Source organism: Myotis nattereri, assembly GCF_964212035.1.
Source record: "Myotis nattereri genome assembly, chromosome: 7".
NCBI lineage: Eukaryota > Metazoa > Chordata > Mammalia > Chiroptera > Vespertilionidae > Myotis > Myotis nattereri.
In genome coordinates, this window is record NC_138082.1 from 10,410,807 (window position 1) to 10,435,217 (window position 24,411).

The window sequence follows — 24,411 nt, forward strand, 5'->3', positions numbered from 1 at the left end:
GAGAAGCAACCAACCGATGTGCCTCTCTCACATTGATGTTTCTCTCTCTGTCTCTCTCCCCCTCCCTCCCTCCCTTCCACTTTCTAAAAAATCTATGGAAAAATATCTCCGGGTGAAGATTAACAAAAAAACAAAACATGCCGAAACCGGTTTGGCTCAGTGGATAGAGCGTCGGCCTGCGGACTGAGAGGCCCCGGGTTCGATTCCGGTCAAGGGCATGTACCTGGGTTGCGGGCACTTCCCCAGTGGGGGATGTACAGGAGGCAGCTGATCGATGTTTCTCTCTCATCGATGTTTCTAACTCTCTATCTCTCTCCCTTCCTCCCTGTAAAAAATCAATAAAATATATTTTAAAAAAAACAAAAACATAGTTCTTAGCTTCTCTGATGCAGTGCTGGCCAATGAGACATAAGATGACATATTTTTTCCTTTTACTACTTCCCTTTCTCCATCCCTTTCTCTTGCCTGGAACAAAGATACAAAATAACTTTTTTTGCTACTGCAAGGAGATAAACATGAGAGTGAACATCTGTTAAGGATAAAGAAGAAAGGAGTATGAAGGTATTGTGGATCTGCCTTACCAGTCCTGAACTACTTAAGTCTAGACTTTATGTTCCATGAGAAAAATAAGCTGCATATTTGTTTAACCTAATACATCAGACTTTCTGTTATTCAGTTCAAAAGCAGTCTGAACTGACAGAGAAGGTGCTGTAAATAAATACCATTTGGCTTATGTTAAAAATAGGTCCTAAAGCCCTGGCCGGAGTGGCCCAGTTGGTAGGAGCGTAGTCTTGTACACGGAAAGGTTCAATTCCCAGTCAAGGCACATACCTAGGTAGCAGGTTCGATCCCTGGCCCCAATGGACGTGTGTGTGGGAGGCAAGAGATCGATATTTTTCTCACATTCATGTTTCTCTCTCTCTCTCTCTCTCTCTCTCTCTCTCTCTCTCTCTCTCTCTCTCTGTGCCCCTTCCCCTTTCTCTAACAACAACAACAAGAAAATCAATAAAAATGTGCTCCCGTGAGGATTAAGAAAAACTTTAAAAAATATATACAGGTCCTAGAAAACTACCTCAAATGTGCATCAAAAGCAGAATGATAAGTAAATCATGGTACAGTCACAAAATAGAACGCAATGTAATAATGAGTTTAACAACATACAAATCTCCAAACAATCCTGAGCAAAAGAAGCCAGACACAGAAGTGCATACTGTATGATTCCACTTACATCTACACTAATAAAAGAGAAAGATGCAAATTGACTGTACCTTCACAACACCCACTGAGTAGCCAATCAGGAGTACGCAAATTAACCCAACAAAGATGGTGGGTTAATTTGCATACACAGGCGCTGAGCAGAGGGAGTGGAGTGGGACATTTCGGTTGTCACCATGGCAACGACGCAGGCGCTCCGCACCGCCCCAGCCACTCTGAGCCTCTGGGCAGCATGGGAAGGCGGGAAGGCAGAAAGGCGGCTCTGGGCCAGAAGAAGGCGGAAAGGCAAAGGTGGAAAGGCGGCTCCGGGCAAGCAAAGGCAGCCAGGGGAAGGAATGCCCATTCTTGAATGAATCTTCATGCATTGGGCCTCTAGTAATGTTATAATTTATTAAAACAGTCAAGACTAATCTGTGGCCTAACCGGTTTGGCTCAGTGGATAGAGCATCGGCCTGCAGACTGAAGGGTCCCAGGTTCGGTTCCAGTCAAGGGCATGTACCTTGGTTGCATGCACATCCCCAGTGGGAGGTGTGCAGGAGGCAGCTGATTGATGTTTCTCTCTCATCAATGTTCCTAACTCTCTATTCCTCTCCCTTCCTCTCTGTAAAAATATCAATAAAAAATATATCAAAAAAAAAAAAGACTAATCTGTGTACCAGTATGTAGTTAGGACACTGGTTTTTTGTTGGGGTTTTTCTGTGTGTGTGTGTTTTTTAATAAAGAGAGGGAAGAAAGGGAGGGAGGGAGGGAGAGAAACATCAATTTCTGTTCCACTTATTTATGCTTTCAATGGTTGACTCTTGTATGTATGTGCCCTAACCAGGGATCAAACCCACAACCGTGGTGTATGGGGATGACGCGCCAACCAATTGAGCTATCCCACCAGGGCCCACATGACTTTTTTAAAGAAGTAGAATATTAGAGAATTATCTACGCACCCCCCAAAAAATCACAATTTCTGTAAATTCCAAAATGAGATACTATACCAGTCTTAGAGAAAATTATCCATAATAAGCCCAATGTTCTGGAAGAAGCAAATGATTTGATCTTGGAGATAAAGTTACCAGATAACTTGTTAACAGAATTAAAGATCATGAAGCAAAAACATCCTATCTAATAATAGACAAATAGAGTAATTAACTGTACCTCTGACACGCTTCCCATTGGCTAATCAGGGCAATATGCAAATTAACTGCCAACCAAGATGGCGGCCGGCAGCCAGGGAGCTGAAGCGAACAGGAGGCTTGCTTGCTCCAGTGATGGAGAAAGCCAAGGTTCCCCGCCTGCTGCTGCCGGGCTCTGAGCTGCACTCTAAGAAACAATGTTGCAATTATAGAAGCTAAACAAACCCCAGATACCTGCTTTCAGCAGCCAAGGCCTCAAAGCTGGAGCCAGCTCTCAGCTCCAGTGACAGCTGTAAGAAGGTAAATAAATCCCAGAATAAAAAAAGAAAGAAAAAAAGGAGAGGTTGGGAGCTTCAGTTGCCCGCCAGCCTGAAAATGGCCCTCAGCCCCTCACCCAGACTGGCCAGGCACCTCAGTGGGGACCCCCACCCTGAAGGGGGTGCGACCAGCTGCAAACAGCCATCAGCCCCTCATCCAGGCTGGCCAGGCACCCCAGTGGGGACCCTCAGCCTGATCCGGGACACCCTTCAGAGCAAACCAGCAGGCCCCCACCCGTGCACCAGGCCTCTATCCTATATATTAAAAGGGTAATATGCAAACTGACCCTAACAGCAGAAGGACTAGGAATGACTGGTCACTATGATACACACTGACCACCAGGGGGCAGACACTCAATGCAGGAGCTGCCCTCTGGTGGTCAGGGCGCTCTCACATGGGGAGCTCTGCTCAGCCACAAGCTAGGCTGATGGCTGCCAGTACAGCGGTGGTGGGAGCCTCTCCTGCCTCCTCAGCAGCGCTAAGGATGTCCGACTGCAGCTTAGGCCTGCTCCCTGCTGGCAAGTGTACATCCCCTGAGGGCTGCCAGGCTGCCAGAGGGATGTCTGATTGCCAGCTTAGACCCAATCCCCCAGGGAGCAGGCCTAAGCCAGCAAGTGGTCATCCCCCAAGGGGTCCCAGACTGCGAGAGGGCACAGGCCAGGCTGAGGGACACCCCCAACCCCCCGAGTGCACAAATTTTTGTGCACCGGGCCTCTAGTCAGAAAATAAAAACCACTCCATGACAACCAACCCTTAATAACAAAACACCCTGGGAACTGAAAGTGGAGGAGGAACATACCTGCTGCTTCATGTTTTTGAGGCAACCATCCAATTCTAGGGTCTAGAATGGTGCCTTGAACATATTGGCATTCAATATAAACTTGTTAAATAAATGAATCTGACCACTTCAAGAACTTTTACTAAGTATGCAGTCACTGTACTGGACATTTCAGAAATAAAGGATGAATAAAGGCTGATTCCTGACCTTCAAAAGTGAACAGTCTCATGCAGAAAGGAACTTAAGTAAACAATTGTTAACACTTTATATAAAAGCTAACTGCTATGGGAAGTTTATGACTGCTTTATAGCTTTGAAATTGGAACTATTCAACGTACCTTTATGAGTTCTCTATCCATAACAATCATATTGCTTTCAAAATACAATGAAATATTTTTTTAGGTCAGATTTTCTTTGTAATATTGTTATAACCTATATACTTGCAATATCCACTAGCAATACTTCATGTATCTGTCAGACTACCATTTCTCTCAAGTCACAGCTACAGTTCAGCATACTGATTCTATTTCATAATAGTATACATAATTATGAATTCTAATACCTACCCAGTTCATCATATTGCCTGCTATCTCAAACTAACAGTAAAATCAATAAACATCAATAGGGAAATATAAAGAACACTGCAGGGGCCTGGACAGTGTGGTTCATAGATCGACCGTCAACCTATGAACCAGGAGATCACAGTTCAATTCCCGGTTGGAGCACATGTCTGGGTTGCAGGCAGCAATCAATGGTTCTCTCCCATCATTGGTGTTTCTATCTCTCTCCCCCTCTCTTTTCCTCTCTGAAATAAATAAAAATATATTTTTTAAAAAATACATTAATGTAGTGGATTACAGATGACTGCAAATTCTTTAGTTATTCGTCCCATTGAGAAACAGAACCTATCTTTCCCTTGGTGACTACAATTAATACTAAATTGTATGTATATTTAAAAGTTGCTAAGAAAGCAGATCTTAAAAGTTATCACACAAAAAAATTTGTAACTGTGTGGTGATGGATGCTAACTAAACTTATTGTGATCACTTCACAATATACACTTATTGAATCGTTATATTGTGCAACTGAAACTAATATGTCAATTACATCCCAATTAAAAATAATTCCGTAAGTAAATAAATATATAAATGTCTTTCCCTTGAATTTGGCCTTAGTGATTTGCCTGACCAATAGAAGGCAGAAATGACTTCAAAGTATAGGTCCTAGGAGGCCTGAGGTGTCCATCCAGGGTTCTCTGGGAATACTCACTCTCTCTATGGGCCCTGAGATGGTATAAGTCTGAATATCCCGTGGTCTCCATGCTGAAAAGAACACATGCTGAGCCCTAACCAGTTTGGCTGAGTGGATAGAGCGTCGGCCTGCGGACTGAAAGGTCCCGGGTTCGATTCCGGTCAGGGGCATGTACTTGGGTTGCGGGCAAATCCCCACAAGAGGCAGCTGATCGACGTTTCTCTCTCATCGATGTTTCTTTTTTTTTAAATATATTTTATTGATTTTTTACAGAGAGGAAGGAAGAGAGATAGAGAGTTAGAAACATTGATGAGAGAGAAACATTGATCAGCTGCCTCCTGCACATCTCCCACTGGGGATGTGCCCGCAACCCAGGTACATGCCCTGGACCGGAATCGAACCTGGGACCCCTCAGTCCGCAGGCTGACGCTCTATCCACTGAGCCAAACCGGTTTCGGCTCATCGATGTTTCTAACTCTCTATCTCTCTCCCTTCCTCTCTGTAAAAAATCAATAAAAATATATTTTTAAAAAAATCCACTGGATAATGCTGGAATTGTTAAAAATTATAATCAAGTGTTTCACTCAAATTCCAAAAATATTCATATTTCATTAAATAATGGAGAACCCAGAAATTTAAGTCCTGTGTGAATTTAATGTCTACCTAATTTAACCTGAAATTATTACTCAATTTCAGTATCTTAGCCCCAGACAATAACCTCCTGAGAGGCTCCTGAAAAAAATACATCGTTCTAATAAAACTTCCTTTAAAGAAAGATTGTCTTTTGGAGACTATGGTTCAGTCTCATGCTACTGATATTGCCCAGTAGTAACTTGGGATTCTTACTTCCTCTTATAAGCCTCTTAAGGATACAGTTCAGCTTCCTACCTCCCTAAATCCTTAGCATCCTCCCTAAACATGAAACTGTACAGCACCCAACATGAAACTGTACTGGGTCCCAATTATTAACAATGATACTGGTCTATCAGACTAAAAAAACGTTCTCAAACTTTTTGGTCTCTGGATTTTTATGCTCTTAAAAATTATTTAGAACCCCATGAAACTTTTGCCAGGTTAATTACACCTATTACGGTTTACAGTACTAGGCATTGAAACTAACAAATGCTTTAAATATTAATTCATTTTAAAATAACAATAAGCCCATCATATATTAGCAAAACTTTTTAGTAAAACAGTTTTCAAGGCCCTGGCCACATAGCTGTTGGTTAGAGCATCGTCCCAATACACCAAGGTTTTGGGTTCCATGCCTGGTCAGGGCACATACAAGAAGCAACCAATAAATGCTTAAGTGGGACAACAAATCAATGCTTCTCTCTCTCTCTCTCTCTCTCTCTCTCTCTCTCTCTCTCTCTCCTCTCCCCCCCCCCCTTCTCTTCTCTCTCTCAAATCAATTTTAAAAAATAGTTTTCAAAACAAAACTAGTGAGAAGAGTGGCACTGTTCAACATTTTTCAAATCTCTTTAATGTCTGGCTTAATAGAAAGGAGCTGGATTTTCACATCTGCTTCCACATTTTAACCTGTCGTGGTATCAGTCATGTCAGTCTTTAGAAAACTCCACTCAACACTCATGGAAGAATCAGAGTGAAAAGGACAAATAACGTCCTAGTATCACCATGAAAAGCTCTGGCCTTGCCAAAACCGGTTTGGCTCAGTGGATAGAGCGTCGGCCTGCGGACTGAAAGGTCCCAGGTTCGATTCCGGGTTGCAGGCATATCCCCAGTAGGAGATGTGCAGGAGGCAGCTGATCGATGTTTCTAACTCTCTCTCTCTCCCTTCTTCTCTGTAAAAAAATCAATAAAATATATTTAAAAAAGAAAGAAAAGCGCTGGCCTTGAGGAACCCTGGAAAAGAATCTAAAGACCCTCTGGGCTAAAGCCAGCTGTTAATGTCCCAAGTCCTTTACTTCCTCCTTCCAGTCTTTCGTAAGTGAGCAGAATTAAAACTGGAGCAATACATTCTACAACTTACTTTATAGTTCTTCTGTACATCGTCCTTTCGCCCGACTAGTAAATCTCAACGTGTTTCTTAGCCATTTCTGAGCATCAAAATAAAAGGCTGATGAAACTAAACATTGACACCTGTTCTCTCCTCCCTGGCAACCAAGTAAACAACTATCTAGGGAGATACTTATAATGCCATCCCCATACCAACTTGGGAATTAATCTAGACTGTTAGTAATAAGATCCAGCCAAAACTAATCTAGATTATAGTTAAGCTTTAAAAATGTAAACGTACGTTTCCCACAACAGTACAAGCCCACCAAAGCCTCCCTTGGTATGCCCAAGACGCACAAAACTGAACTGAGTTAAAAGCTTAAGGGAGTAAGTGTGCTCAAGTTAAAAGTTCAAGTGCATTATGGAGTTGAATGAGAAACAGTTTTCTAGATAATTACTAAACAAGTGAAAGGCCCAAAATTACTTTAAAAAGTCAACGTCACCTTGGCTAACGAAAGGCCAGACAAAAACACCTTACTGCTAAAAAAAAAACAAAACAAAAAAACAAAACAAAGAAACCTAGCCGTAAGCGTGGTTAACTAGAAAAGGATTAAGAAAAGGCTTAGCACAGACGGCCGGACGCCCCTGATGGGAGTGCACATTCCCAGAAAATTCTTGATACGAACATCGAAACGGAGCGCTTGGCCCTAACAGGCAGCTTTCCGCACACGTTCCGCGACGGCTCTGAACACACGAAGCTATCCGATCTCCCCCAAAGAGCCTCCGTCTCCCTCGGCGAATGCCCAGAGGGAACGCTTTCCGCGGCCCGAGCAGCGCCGTTCTACTTTGTTCCTCGGTCATCCCGAGGGCTCGCTCGCAACTGGAGCGCTGCGGAGCCAATCCCGAGTGAGACGCGGAAAGGCACAAGGAAAGGGGCGACAGCTCTGCACCCCCACCTGGAGAAAGGCTCCGAGAGAGCAGCAGCGGCCCGTCCCCCGCGACGACCCGAACGGAGAGCAGCTGCCCCGGTCCCCAGCGGCACCGACAGCGTCGCCCTCCCCGCCCCGGCCCCCGCCCCCCCGCCCCACTCCGGGACCATCCACAGCTCCAGGACCAGAAAGTGGAGCCCGCCCGCTTTCCAGGGCCACCGAGCCGCCGGGGCAGATTCGCTCCCGTTACATAACCGGGGCCGGGGCCCGGCTCCAGCCATCATCAGTCCTCCCGCGAGGGAGGCAGACGGGCTCCCCAAGGACTCCCCCTCCCAGGGAGCTGGGAGCGGGGCTCTGCACGGGGGGCGACTCGAGGAGGCCGCGGCCACAGGCGCCGGGACCCAGGCTGAGGAGCGAGCGCGGAGCGGGCAGGACGGCTCCGGAGGCCCCGGGAGGCCCCGCCGCCGCGGGCCCCAGTGCACGCCCCTCCCCGGCCCGCCGAGTCCCCACCGGCCGCCCCCTCCCCCCGGCGGCGCTCCCCTCCCCCGCGCTGCCAGCCCCCAGCCCCAGCCCCAGCCCGGCGGCGAGCGGACCTGCCGAGCGAGGCCCCGGCCGCCGCCATCACACGGCTCCCCGCCCGGTACCTGGTCAGACATGGTGACGGCGCTTCACCCGGGGTCTCCGCAGCGCAGCGGCCTCGGGCAGGCAGGACCTCGCTCCGGGTTTACAATTCCGTCCCTCTTCCCCACAGCACAACACCGCGGCCGGAGGGACTTCCGCTGAGGCGCGCGTCACTTCCGCTCCGCGCGGGGAGCGGGGCCGGGGACCGAGCCGAGGCGGAGCGCGGACGGGGCGGGGGGCGCCGCGGCGGGAGGGCTGCGGGCGGCGGGCGAGCGAGTGAAGGAACTACCGTCTCGTCGGCTCCGCGGGAGGCCGGGCCACCCTCAGGGGAAACGGGCCCGGTCCCCGCCCCGCGCTGGGCCTTTGCTGACAGCCCCCCCTCTCCGCACCGAGCCCGGTTCCGAAGGCTGAGCCCACACACTCCCATTGTCTCCTGGCCGGTCAATCTCCAATCGCATTGGAAACCGGCGCTCCTGGCCCCTAGACTAAGAATTTTGCTTAACCAGCCCCCACCCTCACCCCGACCCTGCAAACACGTGACCTTGATGCGCGGGGCGCGGGGGGGCGGGGGGGGGGGCAAAACAAAACAAGGATCTCATGGGAGGGACATGGGGTGGTTACTGATGAAAAAGATGCTGCTGAGAAGTTCTAAACTGGTGGGGAGGAGGAGCTAAGTCCGACCCTTGAACTGGTTGCTTTGAGTTAAAGAATGATCCTTCTACGACCTTTAAGAGACAATGGCCCTCCAAAAAAAAATAGTAAGTAAATACATAATAAAATAAATTACAATGGCCCTACTGGCATAAGCATAGAGGATAAAGAGATAGACAAGTGAAATAGAATAGAGATTTGGAAATAAATCAAGAAGCACTCACATCAGTTAATTTTCAACAAGAATGCCAAGACAATTCAATGGTGAAAGAAATCTTTCAACATATGTTGCTGGACAACTGGGTATCCGCATGAAATAATGAGCTTGGATCACTACCTCGGAATTTATGAAAATTTAACTTAAAAATGAAGGCCTAAATGTAAGAGCCGAAACTATAAAACTCTTAGGAGAAAACAAAGGCATCAGTTTTACTGTTGGCTTAGGGATGGCTTTTAGATGTGACGCAATTTATTTAAATTTGTGAAAATAAACTGAATTTCATCAAAATTAAAAACTTTTGCCTTTGGTACTGAATAGACAACCTAAAGAAAGGAAGAAAATATTTGCAAGTATATATATATATGTAAGGGTCTAATATTCAGAACACATAAAGAACCATTACAATTCAATTATAAAAAGACAACCCAATATTAAAATTTACTAAAATAATCTGAATAGTCATTTATTCAAATGACATTTGTATGCTCTACATCATTAGCAATCAGGGAAATGCAACTTAAAACTACAATGAGCCCTGACCGGTTTGGCTCAGTGGATAGAGCATTGGCCTGAAGGGTCCCAGGTTCCATTCCAGTCAAGGGCATGTGCCTTGGTTGCGGTTACATCCCCAGTGGGGGGTTTGCAGGAGGCAGCTGATCGATGTTTCTCTCTCATCGATGTTACTAGCTCTCTATCCCTCTCCCTCCCTCTCTGTAAAAAATCAATAAAAATATATTTTTTTAAAAAACTACAATGAGATACCACTTCACACCACTAGGATATCTGTAATTAAAAAGAAAATGATATTTAGAAGTGTTGAAAAGCATATGGAGAAATTAAAATCATCGTATACTATTTAGGAGGAATATAAAGTGCTTTGGAAAACATTCTGGCAGTTCCTCCAACTGTTAAGCACAAAATTAGTGTGATCCAGCAATTCTACTCCTAGATATATACCCAAGAGAACTGATGACATATGTCCACACAAAAACATGTATGCAAATATTCACAGCAACATTATTCATAATAGCAAAAAAGTGGAAACAGCCCAAACATCCATCAACTGACTAATGGAAAAACAAAAGTTGTATATCCATACAATGGAACATCATTAGGCCATAAAAAGAATGAAGTACTCAAGCAATGTTGATAAAACTAGAGAACATGCTAAGTGAAAGGAGCCAGTCATAGAGTATCATTCCATTCATATTACATGTCCAGAGTAGGCAACTCTACAGAGACAGAAAATAAATTAGTAAACTACTGCTCCAGCCTTCTACTGGGCCAGGGGGATGAAGGAGGAAATAGAGAGTGACTACTAAGAGGCACAGGTTTTCTTTTGGAGGTGATGAAAATATTCTAAAATCGATTGTGATGATGGTTGCACAACACAGTGAATATACTAAAAAACTAGAAATTACACATTTTAAGTAGGTGAACTGTATGAAATGTTAATTATACCTCAATAAAACTGTTACATATAAAATATAATGGAGCCTTAGCTGGTTTGGGGCGATCAATCGGGGGCTCTATCATCACCCCAAAGAGGGAGGCCCAGGCCACCAACTGGTGGGCTATGGCACGTGGGCAGGGCCTCCCTCTGGAAGGGAAGCCGGGGTCCCGGGTGCCAGAGAGAAGCTAGTGCCAGCAGCCGGGGGAAGGAAGGCCTGCTCTTGCATGAATTTCGTGCATCGGGCCTCTAGTGTATATATAATAGAGCTGGGAGGAGCTGCTAATAATAAGTAAGGTACTATTAATGGAGTACATAGGACACTTACATTCAACCAGATGTCCATGAAAAGCTTCCAAAAAAAAAAAAATCTAAATTGAAATCCAAAGGATAAGTAGAAATCAGCTACAACAGCCATTCTTAAACGTTTTGGTCCCAGAACTCCTTTAAACCTTTAAAAATTGCTGAAGATTCCAAAGAGCTTTTGTTTACGTGTTATTGCTATCAATATTTAACATGTTAGAAATTAAAACTGAAAAAACATATTAAATATGTATTTGTTAAAAAATAATGAGCCCTTGAAATGCATAAATAACATATTTGTATAAAAAAAGACTACATGTTCTAAATTCAAAAACTAGAAAACCTAATGAGAAGAATGACAGTGTTTTTCGTTTTTGCAAATGTCTTGAATTGTTTAAAAGCCTGGCTTGATAGAAGACACCCGGTAGTTGTATCTACTTCATTCAATTGTTGCTGTATTTGTTATAATTTGTTTATGTAGAGAACATACGACCTCATGCAGGTATATAATTGGAGGAGGGAGGAAGGACTATTTTAGTAGCCTTTTCAGATCATTGTGATTTTTTCTTTGATAGTACACCCCAACTGGACAAGTGGTAGTTTCTTTTTTTAAAATATGTTTTTCTTGATTTGAGAAAGAGAGGAAGGGCAGGGGAGAAACAGAGAGAGAGAAACAACAATGTGAGAGAAACACATCGACTGGTTGCCTCTTGCACGAGCCCCAACCAGAGCCCCTTGACAGGACTCCAACCCGGACACTTAGTCTGAGGGCTGATGCTCTAACCATTGAGCAAAACTGGCTGGGGCTGTAAGGCCCCAAATTTTAGACTCTCTTCCTTTCTGTTGCTTCTTACAAACCCTTAAGGGATTTCTTTCCTGATCTCATCTCTTTCTTATAATATCTTGCCACTCTCTTCTAAAAATAACCTCTATTAAGTTTCTATTTTCTACTCCCTTCCCCCAGGGCTCAGTAGACATGTGGTCTGCTGCTCAAATAATCTCAGGCAACACAGTTTTGCAAAATGTTTTGCCACTGCATCTCATGGCTTACCCTCTTTTTGGCCATTGATATTAGATTTATTCTGCCCACCACCCACCTGTATGTAAATGTCACATAGGTTTGTTTGTTTTTACAGTAGTGTTCCACTCTGAGCAATGAACAAAACAAATAAAGCCTCTACTCTCATTGAGCTTACATTCTATAGGTTGCTTCTAATTCTTCATCGGTTTTCTTTGAAAACATGCTGCCCTAGCTGGTTTGACTCAGTGGCTAGAGCATCACCTTTCGGACTGAAGGGTCCCAGGTTCGGTTCTGATCAAGGGCACATACTTGGATTGGGGGCTCGATCCCCAGTAGGCGGTGTGAAGGAGGCAGCCAATCAATCATTCTCTCTCATCATTGATGTTTCTATCTCTCTCCCTCTCCCTTCTTCTCTGGAAAAAGAAATTATATATATATATATATAGTATTATATATATATATATATATAATATTTTTCTATAATGCTTGCCCTAGCTGGTTTGGCTTAGTGGAAAGAGCGTTGACCTGCAGACTGAAGAATCCCGGATTCAACTCCAGTCAAGGGCATGTACCTTGTTTGCAGGCTCCTCCCGATTGGAGCCCCCAATCGGGAGCAACCAATGGATGTGTTTCTCTTACACTGGTGTTTCTCTGTCTTTCCTCCTCCCTTCCACTTCCCTGAAAATCAATGGGAAAATATCCTCAGGTGAGGATTAATGTAGGGAGCAGCTATAGGGTTAAGCCTCACACTGACCTGTTGGCAAAGCCACAAACAAGCCCCAGCTTAGAGGGCACAGCCCTGTTAGCATAATTAGGCTTGACCTTATGATGCTCCCTAGATCTTATCTGGGTAGCTAATGGGCTGCAAGAGGTGCAGCAAGTGCTGCCAAAACAAGTGAACTTCACAAGAACACTGTAACTATGGTGACCACTACCTTGTTTACCTCTGGCTATAAAATAAAGGCTCAGCTTGACGTCTGGATCTCTCTCTGTGGCCTCAGCCAGGCACAGGAAGATCCACCCCAGCTTATCCTCTTTGTCTTTTCTACATCCTTCGCTGCCCCCCCTCAGGCTCACCGAACCCTTGGTTGAGCTTGCCCACCACTGATTAACAAAAACAAAAAACATGCTTGTTTGAAAATGAACTCAGGATTCCTTGGGTTTTTTTCCTTTTATCTTGAGGTTACATTTATGAAAGTTGGGGATAGCGGAACAAAGGAAGGGCTTAGGTATAGAAGAAGCCACAGGAGAGAGCCTAGGCATGCTCTGCTTTGGCCCTCCAGAATTGTTATGGGGGAAAGTGAGTCACATAGGGCAGAATGGACTGACTGAGAAATAAAAGTCACATGACAGGGGTGAGCCAAGGCAGGCTCCTATTAGCTCACTGCAAAGTCAGAGAAAAGGGGGCCTTGGAGACAGGTTCAGGGGGTTACCTGGGACAAAATGCCACTGCCTGCTGCTCCCCTGGTTGCAAGTCTTGTTGAGACTCTTTGAGTTTAGGAGAAAGAGAACATAGGTACATGCTTGAGAAAGGAGGAAGAAATCTCTGGGCGTGCTCCAAAGGAAGCCCACAAGAATTTTTTTCATGAGGTATGATAAGACATGAAGACATGAAAATGACTGTTATAAAGAAAAAGTTTTTGCTGGGAGTGGAAACAGCCAGGGAGAGATAAATGGAGGAAAAAGGAGACAGGTGTGATACTTTAAATAATAAAGAATTTTAATTAAAGAAAGCTAAAGAATTTTTTTTAAAAGGTTTTTTTTTAAATGTTTTTTCTTATTGATTTCATGAGGAAGGGAGAGGGAGAGAGAGACAGAAACATCAATAATGAGAGAGAATCATCAGCTGCCTTCTGTACGCCCCCCAGTGGGGATCGAGCCCACAACCCAGGCATGTGCGCTGACTTGGAATCAAACCACAACTTCCTCATTCATAGTTTGACACTCAACCACTGAGCCAAGCTGGAAGGGCCATAATTTTATACAGGGAAAGGATACAGGTCCAAATCAGTAATGGAAGAAACACACAGGGCAAAACCTGGCAGAGTTCCAAACACAAAACTTCCATTGTCCTCTCCCATCAGTGAGGATGTCGTTACCGTCCCAGCCCTGAAGTATGACAATATTCATAGATTATTGCCAACTAGGTTCAGAGATTTTAAAAAAATATTTTTATTGATTTCAGAAAGCGGAAGGGAGAAGAGCGACATAGAAACACCAATGATGAGAGAGAATCACGGATCGGCTGCCCCCACTGGGGACTGAGCCCATAACCCGGGCATGTGCCCCTAACTGGAATCAAACCTGGGACCCCTCAATCCACAGAGGCTGACGCTGTATCCATTGAGCCAAACCAGCAAGGGGGCAGTTTCAGAGATTTTTATTGGGGCTTAATAATCTAGGCATACCAATTGATTGATTGATTGATTGCCCATATGGTTGAACTTATGGCCTGGTTGATCACATGGTTGGTCTTTCCTGAATGAGCAATCCCCATCCTAAACAAAGACACGCCTATCAAATATGATGTAGATTACCTCCCAGAAGCCCAGGGCAAAGGCCAGACTTGGGCAAGGCCAAATTATCCTATATAGTAAAAGGCTAATATGCAAATTGTCCACCCACAGCTCCCCCACCCCCCGCTGGACCCACCCCTGATTGGCACCCATTAGAGCCGCCAGCCAGACCCCACCCATGCACAAATTCATGCACCAGGCCTCTAGTTTTCTGTAATTAACAAGAACTTCAATTTATTTATTTTTTCAAATCATTTTCCACCCTCATTGTATATATTTCCTCCCCTTTTCTGATTACATACAAATGACAGATTTATTTTAAAATATTTTTTATTGATTTTAGATTGGAAGGGAGAGGGAGAGAGATAGAAACGTCAATGATGAGAGAGAATCATTGATCGGCTGCCTCCTGCACACCCCCTACTGGGGATCAAGCCCACAACCCGGGCATGTGCCCTTGACCAGAATCGAACCTGGGACCCTTCAGTCAGGCTGACACTCTATCCACTGAGCCAAGCTGTCTAGGGCACAAATGACAAATTTTTATGACAATTAATCATCAATAGTTTTCAGAGAGGGCGTGTGTGGCTACAGATACAGAAATCGAACCATTATAAAAGCTAGCTACCTTTCATTTGCAGGGAGGAAAAAAGTTTTTTTCATTTATACACAAACAAAACCAGTAGCCATAGCTTTCCAACTTCAGCCAAGGGTTGAAAGGAAACAGAGCACAGAACTCACCAGTTGGTTACAGTGGTTCCAGATCTCAAAGAGCTAGTTTCTGTTCACAGACACATAAAACATTTTTAGGTATGTAACTCATAATGCCCCACTGACAAGACAAGTAACAAAGAGTGGCAGGACAGACAGACAGACAAATGAACAAATAATCAAAAACAAACAAAGGAAGTCACATACTCTGCCTTCTGCTAGCCAACCGGACAAGATTCCCTGTGCCTATCTGACTGCCATCTAGCATACACCAAATAGTCATCTCATAAACAAACAAACAAATATGCCAGATTTCATGTTCTTGCCAGCAGCAGTTGTACAAATCAAAACCAGAACAACATCCAGACTTGGCCATTAACCAGAAACAGAAACAGAAATAGAGAAAGACATTTAGTCAGTAAAACTCTATTGCCACATGAGAGGCAACGCAAGAGCCAGAAAGATTATGTCTAGGTGAAAAGAGTACTCCTCTGGCACCGAAGTCTACTCAGTGTCAACAGGTAAATCATTGGGAAAGAAAATTTACTTGCCAAGAAAGTTATTAAGGAGGCCAGTTTTCAAAGGCTTGCTCATAACAAAACAGAGTAAACAAAACATTCATTAAAAGAAAAATACGTTACCAAGTTAACAATTAGTTTTTTAAAAATTGCATTTTTCTCACATAATTATATATATTTTTTAATTCTCACCCGAGGATTTTTTAATTGACTTGAGAGAGAGAGAGAGAGAAACACCATTGCGACGCAGAAACATCAATCGGTTGCTCCCCATACGCACCATATGCATCCAGACCCGGGATTGAACCCACAACTTTTGCTGCCCAAGACGACACTCCAACCAACTGAGCTACCCAGCCAGGACTCAGATGATTATCTTATCTGCAAAGCTGATCTTCAGATACCAGCACTGCAAAAGTCAGCAGAAGAGTTGTTTTCTTTGGGAGTAAATAATTTACAGAAAGGCTCAAGGTTTCATTTAATTTGGGATCTAGAACTAGACCCTAGTTGTGCTGTGTCTTGTTTTTGTTTCTCAGGGCACATGGTGGTTTGTGTGTTCCCTTTCTGTAGGGTGTGATATGCATGTTTACCCTTAGTGGAAGCAGGCAGTGTTTATTTTTTATCCTATTTTTTAACAAATATTTTTATTGATTTCAGAGAGGAAGAGAGAGGGGAAAAGAGGTAGAAACATCAATGATGAGAGAGAATCATTTATTGGCTGCCTCCTGCACACCCTACACTTGGGAATAGAGCCCACAAGCCCGGCATGTGCCCTGACCGGAATCAAACTGTGACCTCCAGCCTTTAGTTTCCTTCTTGATGTCACCTCCTCTTGTCTATTTGAGTTATTGTTTAATTTAATTAATGGGCACTATGCAAAGAAAACTCCTAGGAAATGCCACAGGAAAGAAGTTTCTCATTGAATATTTTCACTTCTCTTTGTGTAAAGGGTTCAAGCTCTTCTAGACACAAGGAAAAGAACTTTACTTCTTGCTGATATTCATTCATCAAATGTTTACAGATCACTTAATGAGATCTGACTTCATGACTAGCACATTATTCCTTATAAGGATCCAAGTAAGTGAAAGATACAGATTCCATTCTCTAGCAGATGCACTGCCATTAAGGAAACTAGACCCCAAAAATTATGAAGTTATATAACAATATAAAGAGATGCAGTGCTTCCAATTCATCTGCCCCTCCCACCCCCCTCCTAATCCAGCCATTTTGGCTTCTGTTTCCCTGATGACACTGGATCCTACGGTATAATCAATCACGCTCTCATCTGTACCATAGATTTCCCTACCCCTTGATTTCCCCCCACTTTCATCTTTTTCTGTTACTTAGTTAAGAATTTTTCTCTTGATTTCGGGTTGCAGAGCTGCTTGTGAAAATCAAGTTCCCTAGTGTTCCGAAACTTCCAGGAGGTTGTTCTTTTTTTCTTCTTCTTTATAATTTTTAAAAAATATATTTTATTGATTTTTTACAGAGAGGAAGGGAGAGGGATAGAGAGTTAGAAACATCGATGAGAGAAGAGCATAGATCAGCTGCCTCCTGCACACACCCTACTGGGGATATGCCTGCAACCAAGGTACATGCCCTTGACTGGAATTGAACCTGGGACCCTTCAGTCCGCAGGCCCACGCTATATCCAGTGAGCCAAACCAGCTAGGGCAGGGAGGTTGTTCTTTAATATTTGCAGGCAATCTGGATATTGGGACTGGGAAGTGAGGGAAGAAATTTTACTGCTATTGGAAGCCAGACTTGTGTAAGAATTGGGGTATTTAAACCAGTCAAGGAGACTGCAAGTTATCAGAAAAGCAAATTATGAGAGGAGTTAGCTTGAAACGCAGGCAGATAGGGCAGGGATCCAGGGGGAAACAAAGGCAGGTAGAACATAGACAGGGGCAGACACGGCAGTTTAAGCAAGCCTAATGACAGAAACCAGCCATGCTGAGAAAAAAATAAAATGTTTTTGGATACAGAGCGGGAGGCATGGGAAACCAAGGGAGGCCTGCAATAAACAAGGTGTCCCTACACATAGAAACAGCAAGTTCAGGTTCATTGCTGGGCACAGTGAGGGAATCAATCAGGTGGTGACATAGATAGATGTGGAGCAGGCTTGTAGCACATATATGCTAAGAAGCAAACCCATTCTTTGGGCCCCTCCCCGGTGGGGAGTCTGAATCTGCTTGTAATAAATTCTCCCCACTTTTGCTTAAATCTTCTGGTCCGCGTAGCTCATTCTTCAGCATCCGGAGACACGACCCCCGGAAAACACCTCGGCTCACCGTTCCGGTTATCAATTACACTAAGAAAAGAACAGAACATCTACATTCACACCCTAGAGTCACTGCAGTAAATAAAGGGGTGGGGGTGGGGGAGAGGCCCACATATACTTGAAAGACATCTGTGCAAAACAATCCCTTTGGCCAGAAAGAACCATCAGGAGAGCTCGCAGAAACTGTGACGACCATACTGTCATTCTGAGGACTTCAAGGCAGGAGTACAGCCTAGCGGCTTGCAGCTCTCAAATTACACATGCCCGCGGCAGACACCGAGACACACATGGAATATATCATATACGAGCCCTAAAAATAATAGTAAGCAAAGTTTTATTTTGACTCTGTGCAGTCTGCAGGCATAAAAACTCGTTGCCTGACAAAATCTCGCGACAATCCCGTGGTTTTCTCCCGCCTCCCCTACTCCCCGTGGCGGGAATATTGCGGAAGTGACGTCCCGCTACGCTTCTCCGCGTCACGTCACCCGCCGGAAGCGCGCTACTTCCCAGAATCCTCGGTGGAGGAGAAGCGCGTTCACGCGTGCTGCACGCAGTGCAGCGTGGAACATTTAGGCAACGTGCTCTGGTGCTTTGCAGGGCAGCGTGCGTGCTTGTGCTTGGCCGGCCGCGGCCTTGCGGGCTTGGGGGGCCGCACGTCGGGTCTTTTTTCTGTTGGGATAAGAGCTCGCGGCGGGTCGCGCGGCGCCCGGACCCGGCCTAACCATGCTGGTGCTGTTTGAAACGTCCGTCGGCTACGCCATCTTTAAGGTAGAGGGGAGAGTGAGCCGTTGGAGGGGGAAGGCGCGTGCTGGGCCGGCGGGGAAGAGGAAAGACTCGCGGAGAGGGTGACGCTGCTCAGGGTCGCAGGGTGCCTTGTATGCTCCCTGCTCTGAAAGGAAGGGCCAGGCTTTGGGCGCGGGAGGCGCGTGTTCCGGCGAGCACGTGGCCTCGCTCTGTGGGGCGCAGGGTTCTGGGTGAGGGTTTGGCCCGGTTGGAGGGAGGTGAACAGAAGCCATGTTAGAGTTTTAGAGGTGATGAAGGAGTTGGGGCTTTAGCCCGAGTGTTTTGAATGGCTGAGAAGTTCCCACGAGAGGAATAGGTTCCCTGTGCTGTCTGGCCGGATTGCAGGGCTGCAGGCGAGGAGGCCAGGGTGGTTTTGCATCAAAGCAGACAAGGTAAAGATGCTTTGATTGAGGTTGATAGGAAGATGGTCTTAGGGAGAATTTTAAAGGTAGAACTGACGGGATTGGCTGATGGGTTGAACGGGGTTTTGGTGTCAGTAAGTGGGTGGATGTGCGATGATAGGGAAGGGAAACAGGTGGCTGACTTTTCAGTCGGGCGGGGGGGACTGAAGAGTTACGGGTTGGCTGCAGGAAGCTTGCGATGTCTATTATACGTGGAGAAGCAACCGTCATTTCAAATTTGAAACCGACCTAGGGGAGAAATCTGGGTTGATGATGATCAAGTTGAGATTAGGGTGTTTTCGTAGGTAAAGTCTGAAGTTAAGGCTTTATCAGCATAGAAATTATTGAGCAGTGGGGCGTTCGTATCCTGGGAGGCTATTGAAATGTTAGGAAGAACGAGGTAAATTGAGGCCACTCTCCTGAGCTCCACTTCCAGGAGCTTGTTCTATAGAGATGCAACGTGTGTGCATACAACAACGTTTTCTGAAGGATAAGGAAAGTTTAGCAATAGCCTAAATATTTATCAGTAAAAGCATAAATGGTGGTATATTCATACACAGCAATTCTAGGTTGTTAAAACCTAAGATTACACATCCATGGTATGCTAAGTGTGCGGTATGCACAAATAAAATGTCACCCAGTCAAGAAGTCTTAAAGAATATATCCCTAAATGTCAATAACTGATTCTTAGATTTAAAGTGCCCCCCCTTTTTTTTTCTTTGCATTTAAAATTTTTCAATGCCAGGATGTGTCTTACAATTGATGGCATCTTAGTTTTAGAGAAATCCGTAATACTTTATGTTCAGATTATTAGCAGTGAATAACAAAATTTATTCTATAGAAAGCAGTTAACTGATCATATAGGATATGCATGGTTTATGTTGATAGATGCTACAAAATTGCCTTCAAGAAATCCCCTTAGTTTCACTTAAATTAAGAGTGAATACAAGTTATTTCTCTACACCCTGACCAGAACTCTGTGATAAGTTAACTGCTCAAGTACAAGATAGGGTAGGATCAATCTTAAGGTGCATTTCCCCCCCTATTTAATTTAACATCCTTGAAATTAGGATGTCTTACAGTTGACAGCAGGGCAGTTTAATTGGCAGTATAAAATAATGGCATATTAAAAGTATTCTAAAGAAAGTATGAATACAATAGGCTTTTTGATGGAGTTAAGGTGTCTTTAAAAATAGCAAGTTTTCAGCAAAGACATTCTCCACCCCCTCCCCCAATCTGGATTCCATCCAGTTATTAAATGTGCTACTTGAGCTACTCATTTGAAAATTTTATACTGGGCAAGAAAACTGGTTCATTATTTCAGAGGAAAAAAATAACTTACACCATTCTCATTTTACATGTGCAGTTGTACTTGAAGTGTGTAGGTGTATATGGGTGCCTGAGCTGTGCTTTTATTTATTTATCTATCGTTAATCCTCACCCAAGGGTATTTTTTCCATTGATTTTTAGAGAGTGTGGAAGGGAGGGAGAGAGACAGAAGCAGTGATTGATATTGCGGGTGGGGGTGGTATGTGCCCTTTACTGGAATCTAACTCAGGACCCTTCAGTCTGAGGGCCGACGCTGTAACAACTGAGCAACTGGCTAGGGCTAAGCTGTGCTATTTTTAAGAATTATTTAAATATTTATTACAGGTTTTGAATGAGAAGAAACTTCAAGAGGTTGATAGTTTGTGGAAAGAATTTGAAACTCCTGAGAAAGCAAATAAAATGTAAGTCACCTTGAAAAAAAGAATGTAGCATTTCACATTTGTAGGGCTTCTTTTTACATACCCCTCCCTTCCGTTCACATAATTGTTATATTCATAACTTTTAAAATGTATTTCAGGAATGATACTGGTATGAGCCTAATTATTAGATTTCCTTGTTTGGAGCATAAGCTATCTCTGCTAGTTTTTATTAGTTTCAGACTAGATTGGGCAGCAACACAAAAGCACTTTTTCGTAAGTTCTTTCAAAGCATGAACTGATTGTGAATTAAGTATAAATTTCTGTCAAAAGCAATATTTGTCAAAAAGCATGGATTTAACTTTTAGTTTCTCTAAGTTAGTGTTATTCCAGTGTTTTTTAACGTAATTTGAAGTTTATTCATTCTTTATGACTTCTACTTCCTAGCTCCCACTAGAGTAATAACTAGGTAAGACATCCTGAAAAGGTATACCTGAGTTCCCCAAGGTCTCTGGAGTAGAAAATAGAGTGTGATGTTGATGCCAGCTTAAGGAATGAGTGGTAAGAGAGCTGGCTTTTCCTCAAGGTAGTCATGATGGCTTCCACCATCTGTGAATCACCTTTTGAAATAACCCATTTAGTGGATGTGGTCCTAGAAAGGACCTGACTAATATCTTGATACATGTGGATTTAGGTTATGTCGTTTAATATTTCACCTGCTAGTGCTAATAAAAACTCACAAGAATAGAAAACTATTAAAGCTTGCTAAAGATAAAGAGTGTTGAACCCAGAGAAATGTCATACTAAATAGTTCAGTGGTTCTCAACCTTCTAGCCCTTTAAATACAGTTCCTCATGTTGTGACCCAACCATAAAATTATTTTCGTTGCTACTTCATAATTGTAATGTTGCTACTGTTATGAATCATAATGTAAATATCTGATATGCAGGATGGTCTTAGGCGACCCCTGTGAAAGGGTCGTTCGACCGCCAAAGGGGTCACTACCCACAGGTTGAGAACCGCTGAAATAGAGAAACAAATATGTAGTTCTATCATTTGTAGTGGCAAAACCCAAAATTTGAAATAATGCTCATTGGTACTATAATTGTTGAATAAATTTTAGTATATCTATAGATCTCTTACAAATCTAGAGAGTGGCCCATGATATACTGAGAAAACCATGCTTCAAATTTTGTATAAAGTGATCCCATTTTTGCCATGTTCTTGTGCATCTATATATGCATTTATACAAATACAGAGAGGTATGAGCAAATGCCACTGCAGAAGGGTGCAAATAGGGGTGAGTGAGGTAGGACAAATGAAATTACTACTTTTTCCTTAAATCTTTGTATTGTTGGGTATGTATTTAAGGGGCCAACAGGGTGTTTCTGACCAGGTAAGAAAAGCTTGTTTAAGATAATATTTTAGACACAATAGAAGACTAATTCATTCCCATTCATATTTTCTCTCTCTCTTTCTCTCTTTCTCTCTCTCTCCCTCTCTCCCTTCCTCCCTCTCTCCCTAAAATATATTTTTATTGATTTCAGAGAGGAAGGGTGAGGAGGAGAGAGATAGAAGCATCAATGATGAGAATCATTTATTGGCAGCCTCCTACATGCCCCCTACTGGGGATTGAGCCCACAACCTGGACATATGCCCTTGACTGGAATTGAACCCGGGACCCTTCCATCCCCAGACTGATGCTCTGTCCACTGAGCCAAACTGGCTAGGGCTAATTTTCTCTTTTTAAAGGGATATATGCTTTAATTGGCTGGGTTAACTTGATTCATTGTTGTCAATGATGTATTCTTGTTGGAACTGAATCAACGTGATCTCACTCAAATATTCGTCACTACCACTGAGACAGCAATGGATTAAATGTATTTGTTTCCATATAAAATGATGTTACTCTGCACATAAGTGTGGGAGAAAGAAGGGAGTAAAATTAAAATAAGGTTGACAGGAATCAGGTCTGACAATAAGCTGTTGTTTAATGGTATTTTTACTGGAATGACAAATTAGTGTCGTAAGATTCCTGGCCTAAGACGGACTCGCATGCCTTTTCTTAGGCATCTGAGTCTAGCTTTAAGCAACAGCGGTGATGTTGAAGCTTTAGCGTCTTTCCTGTGGTTTAGATGTGGTAGCCAACCTCTTTGCTGTTGATTCCTTCAAAGCCTACAACCTTCTCTATAGTAGTCCAAACATTACTAGTCTAACATTTAGAGGAACTGGTCATTTTGTGAAGAATGTCTAACTTTGCACCCTGGTACCCTTTGACAGGAACGTTCTTTTTATCAGTGCATGCTTTGGAAACAGTTCAACACCCTTTCCTGAATATGTGGCTTTTACAGAAATCAGTGTGCCTGCATGACATTTTTTTCTTTCTTCTAGAGTTAAGCTAAAACATTTTGAGAAATTTCAGGATACAGCAGAAGCATTAGCAGGTAAAGTCAAAGACTAGCTTTTTTGTTTTTAATCTTGGCAATTTGTTATCCGTATTAAAAAATTGTTTGCTTCAGTTGCCTGAGTTAACCTTATTCAATGTTGTCAATGATGCATTCTTTTCAGAACTGAATTTAAGTGATCTAACAAATTCGTCACTACCACTGAGACAACATTGAGTTAGCTTTTTTCACCATAGGGCTGGTTTCCCCCCCATGTGATGAGAGCTGAGAAGTGGTTAAATTGATCTCCCTGTGGAAACCAACAGCATAATGCTAAAGCACAATTCAGTAAAAGCTGTTCTACAAGGGACCAAGGTAATGTGGTCAAGCACACAGCTCTGATCATTCTGCTACAATGGTAACGTTGAGAATAGCCAGCATTCCCAATTGAAATAATAAAACAGCTCTCCAAGGATAACATTTTTAGTTTGAAAAAGCACAACATTATTAAAAGTTTTAGGAAAACTAATACCTTTAGGTTTGTGTTTGTTTATTATGAAACTACAGAGAGGCATAAGAGCTGTTACTTAAGGAGGCATGATTTTTTATGCTTTAGAAGAATGGATGGCTCATCCTTCAATTAGTTGTTCTGATAGGACAACAGACATACGTTAATAGGGTTTATTGACGACTTCAGTAAGCAGTTGGTTTTATACGTTGTTTTTTTAATATTAGGGGACACGAGACCAGATATAAAACCCTAAATTTTCAGTTGCTTACATTCTATATCAAATCAGCCACCTACTTGAAGTATAATTTGAAAATGAAGGGCCATAAGTAAGGACGTGCCTTAATGAATTTGATAGACCCAAATAATTTGTTTCATCAGCCACAGGAGAAAGATATAGTTCTCTTGTGAAACTTAGGAATCCAACTAAATAAATATGCTGGATTATTAATGGGCCATCCTAATCTTGGCAGAGGGGTGAGCTGAAGGAAGACCCAACGATGGGCCAATTTTTTAATTTTTAAAAATGGTTCTAGGGCTGCTAAATTGGTAATAAAAGCCTTATAGCGCCATAAAGCACAACTATGATAATTTTTACCTGGGGAATTTTTTAAATACAGTTCTGTACATCATAGCTTTAAAATTAAATATGGGTAAATGCACTCGGATGCATTAGTCACATAGTAGAGTTGTAAAGAGCTGCAAACCCTGATTCTGAGTGGACTCTCTTGAACTTATTTTGTATATAACTTCTTTAATCTTTTTGGGACATTTCTGACCAATCCTTA

At 43.3% G+C, this 24,411-nt stretch overlaps 2 protein-coding genes across 4 annotated transcripts in view; one reads left to right on the plus strand and one right to left on the minus strand.

Annotated features, from left to right (window-relative positions):
* SUMO1 (small ubiquitin like modifier 1) overlaps nucleotides 1-8,363 on the minus strand; it is a 27,804-nt gene extending 19,441 nt beyond the window's left edge. Inside the window, exon 1 of one of the 2 annotated variants that reach the window (XM_081095355.1) lies at nucleotides 8,215-8,363. In XM_081095355.1, the coding sequence (XP_080951481.1) occupies nucleotides 8,215-8,226 (12 nt within the window). In that variant the 5' untranslated portion in view covers nucleotides 8,227-8,363. The remainder of the gene's footprint in view (nucleotides 1-8,214) is intronic. The other variant, XM_081095354.1, reaches the window with a different exon arrangement.
* A 10,007-nt stretch (nucleotides 8,364-18,370) lies between these two features.
* Nucleotides 18,371-24,411, plus strand: part of NOP58 (NOP58 ribonucleoprotein) — a 28,469-nt gene continuing 22,428 nt past the window's right edge. Inside the window, exons 1-4 of one of the 2 annotated variants that reach the window (XM_081095393.1) lie at nucleotides 18,372-18,630; nucleotides 20,700-20,776; nucleotides 23,123-23,175; nucleotides 23,373-23,490. Coding sequence is in view for 1 of the 2 variants with exons in the window: in XM_081095392.1 (XP_080951518.1) it covers nucleotides 18,586-18,630; nucleotides 20,700-20,776; nucleotides 23,123-23,175 (175 nt within the window). In the remaining variant the exon portion in view is untranslated. Of the gene's footprint in view, nucleotides 18,631-20,699; nucleotides 20,777-23,122; nucleotides 23,176-23,372; nucleotides 23,491-24,411 lie in introns of both variants that reach the window. The other variant, XM_081095392.1, reaches the window with a different exon arrangement.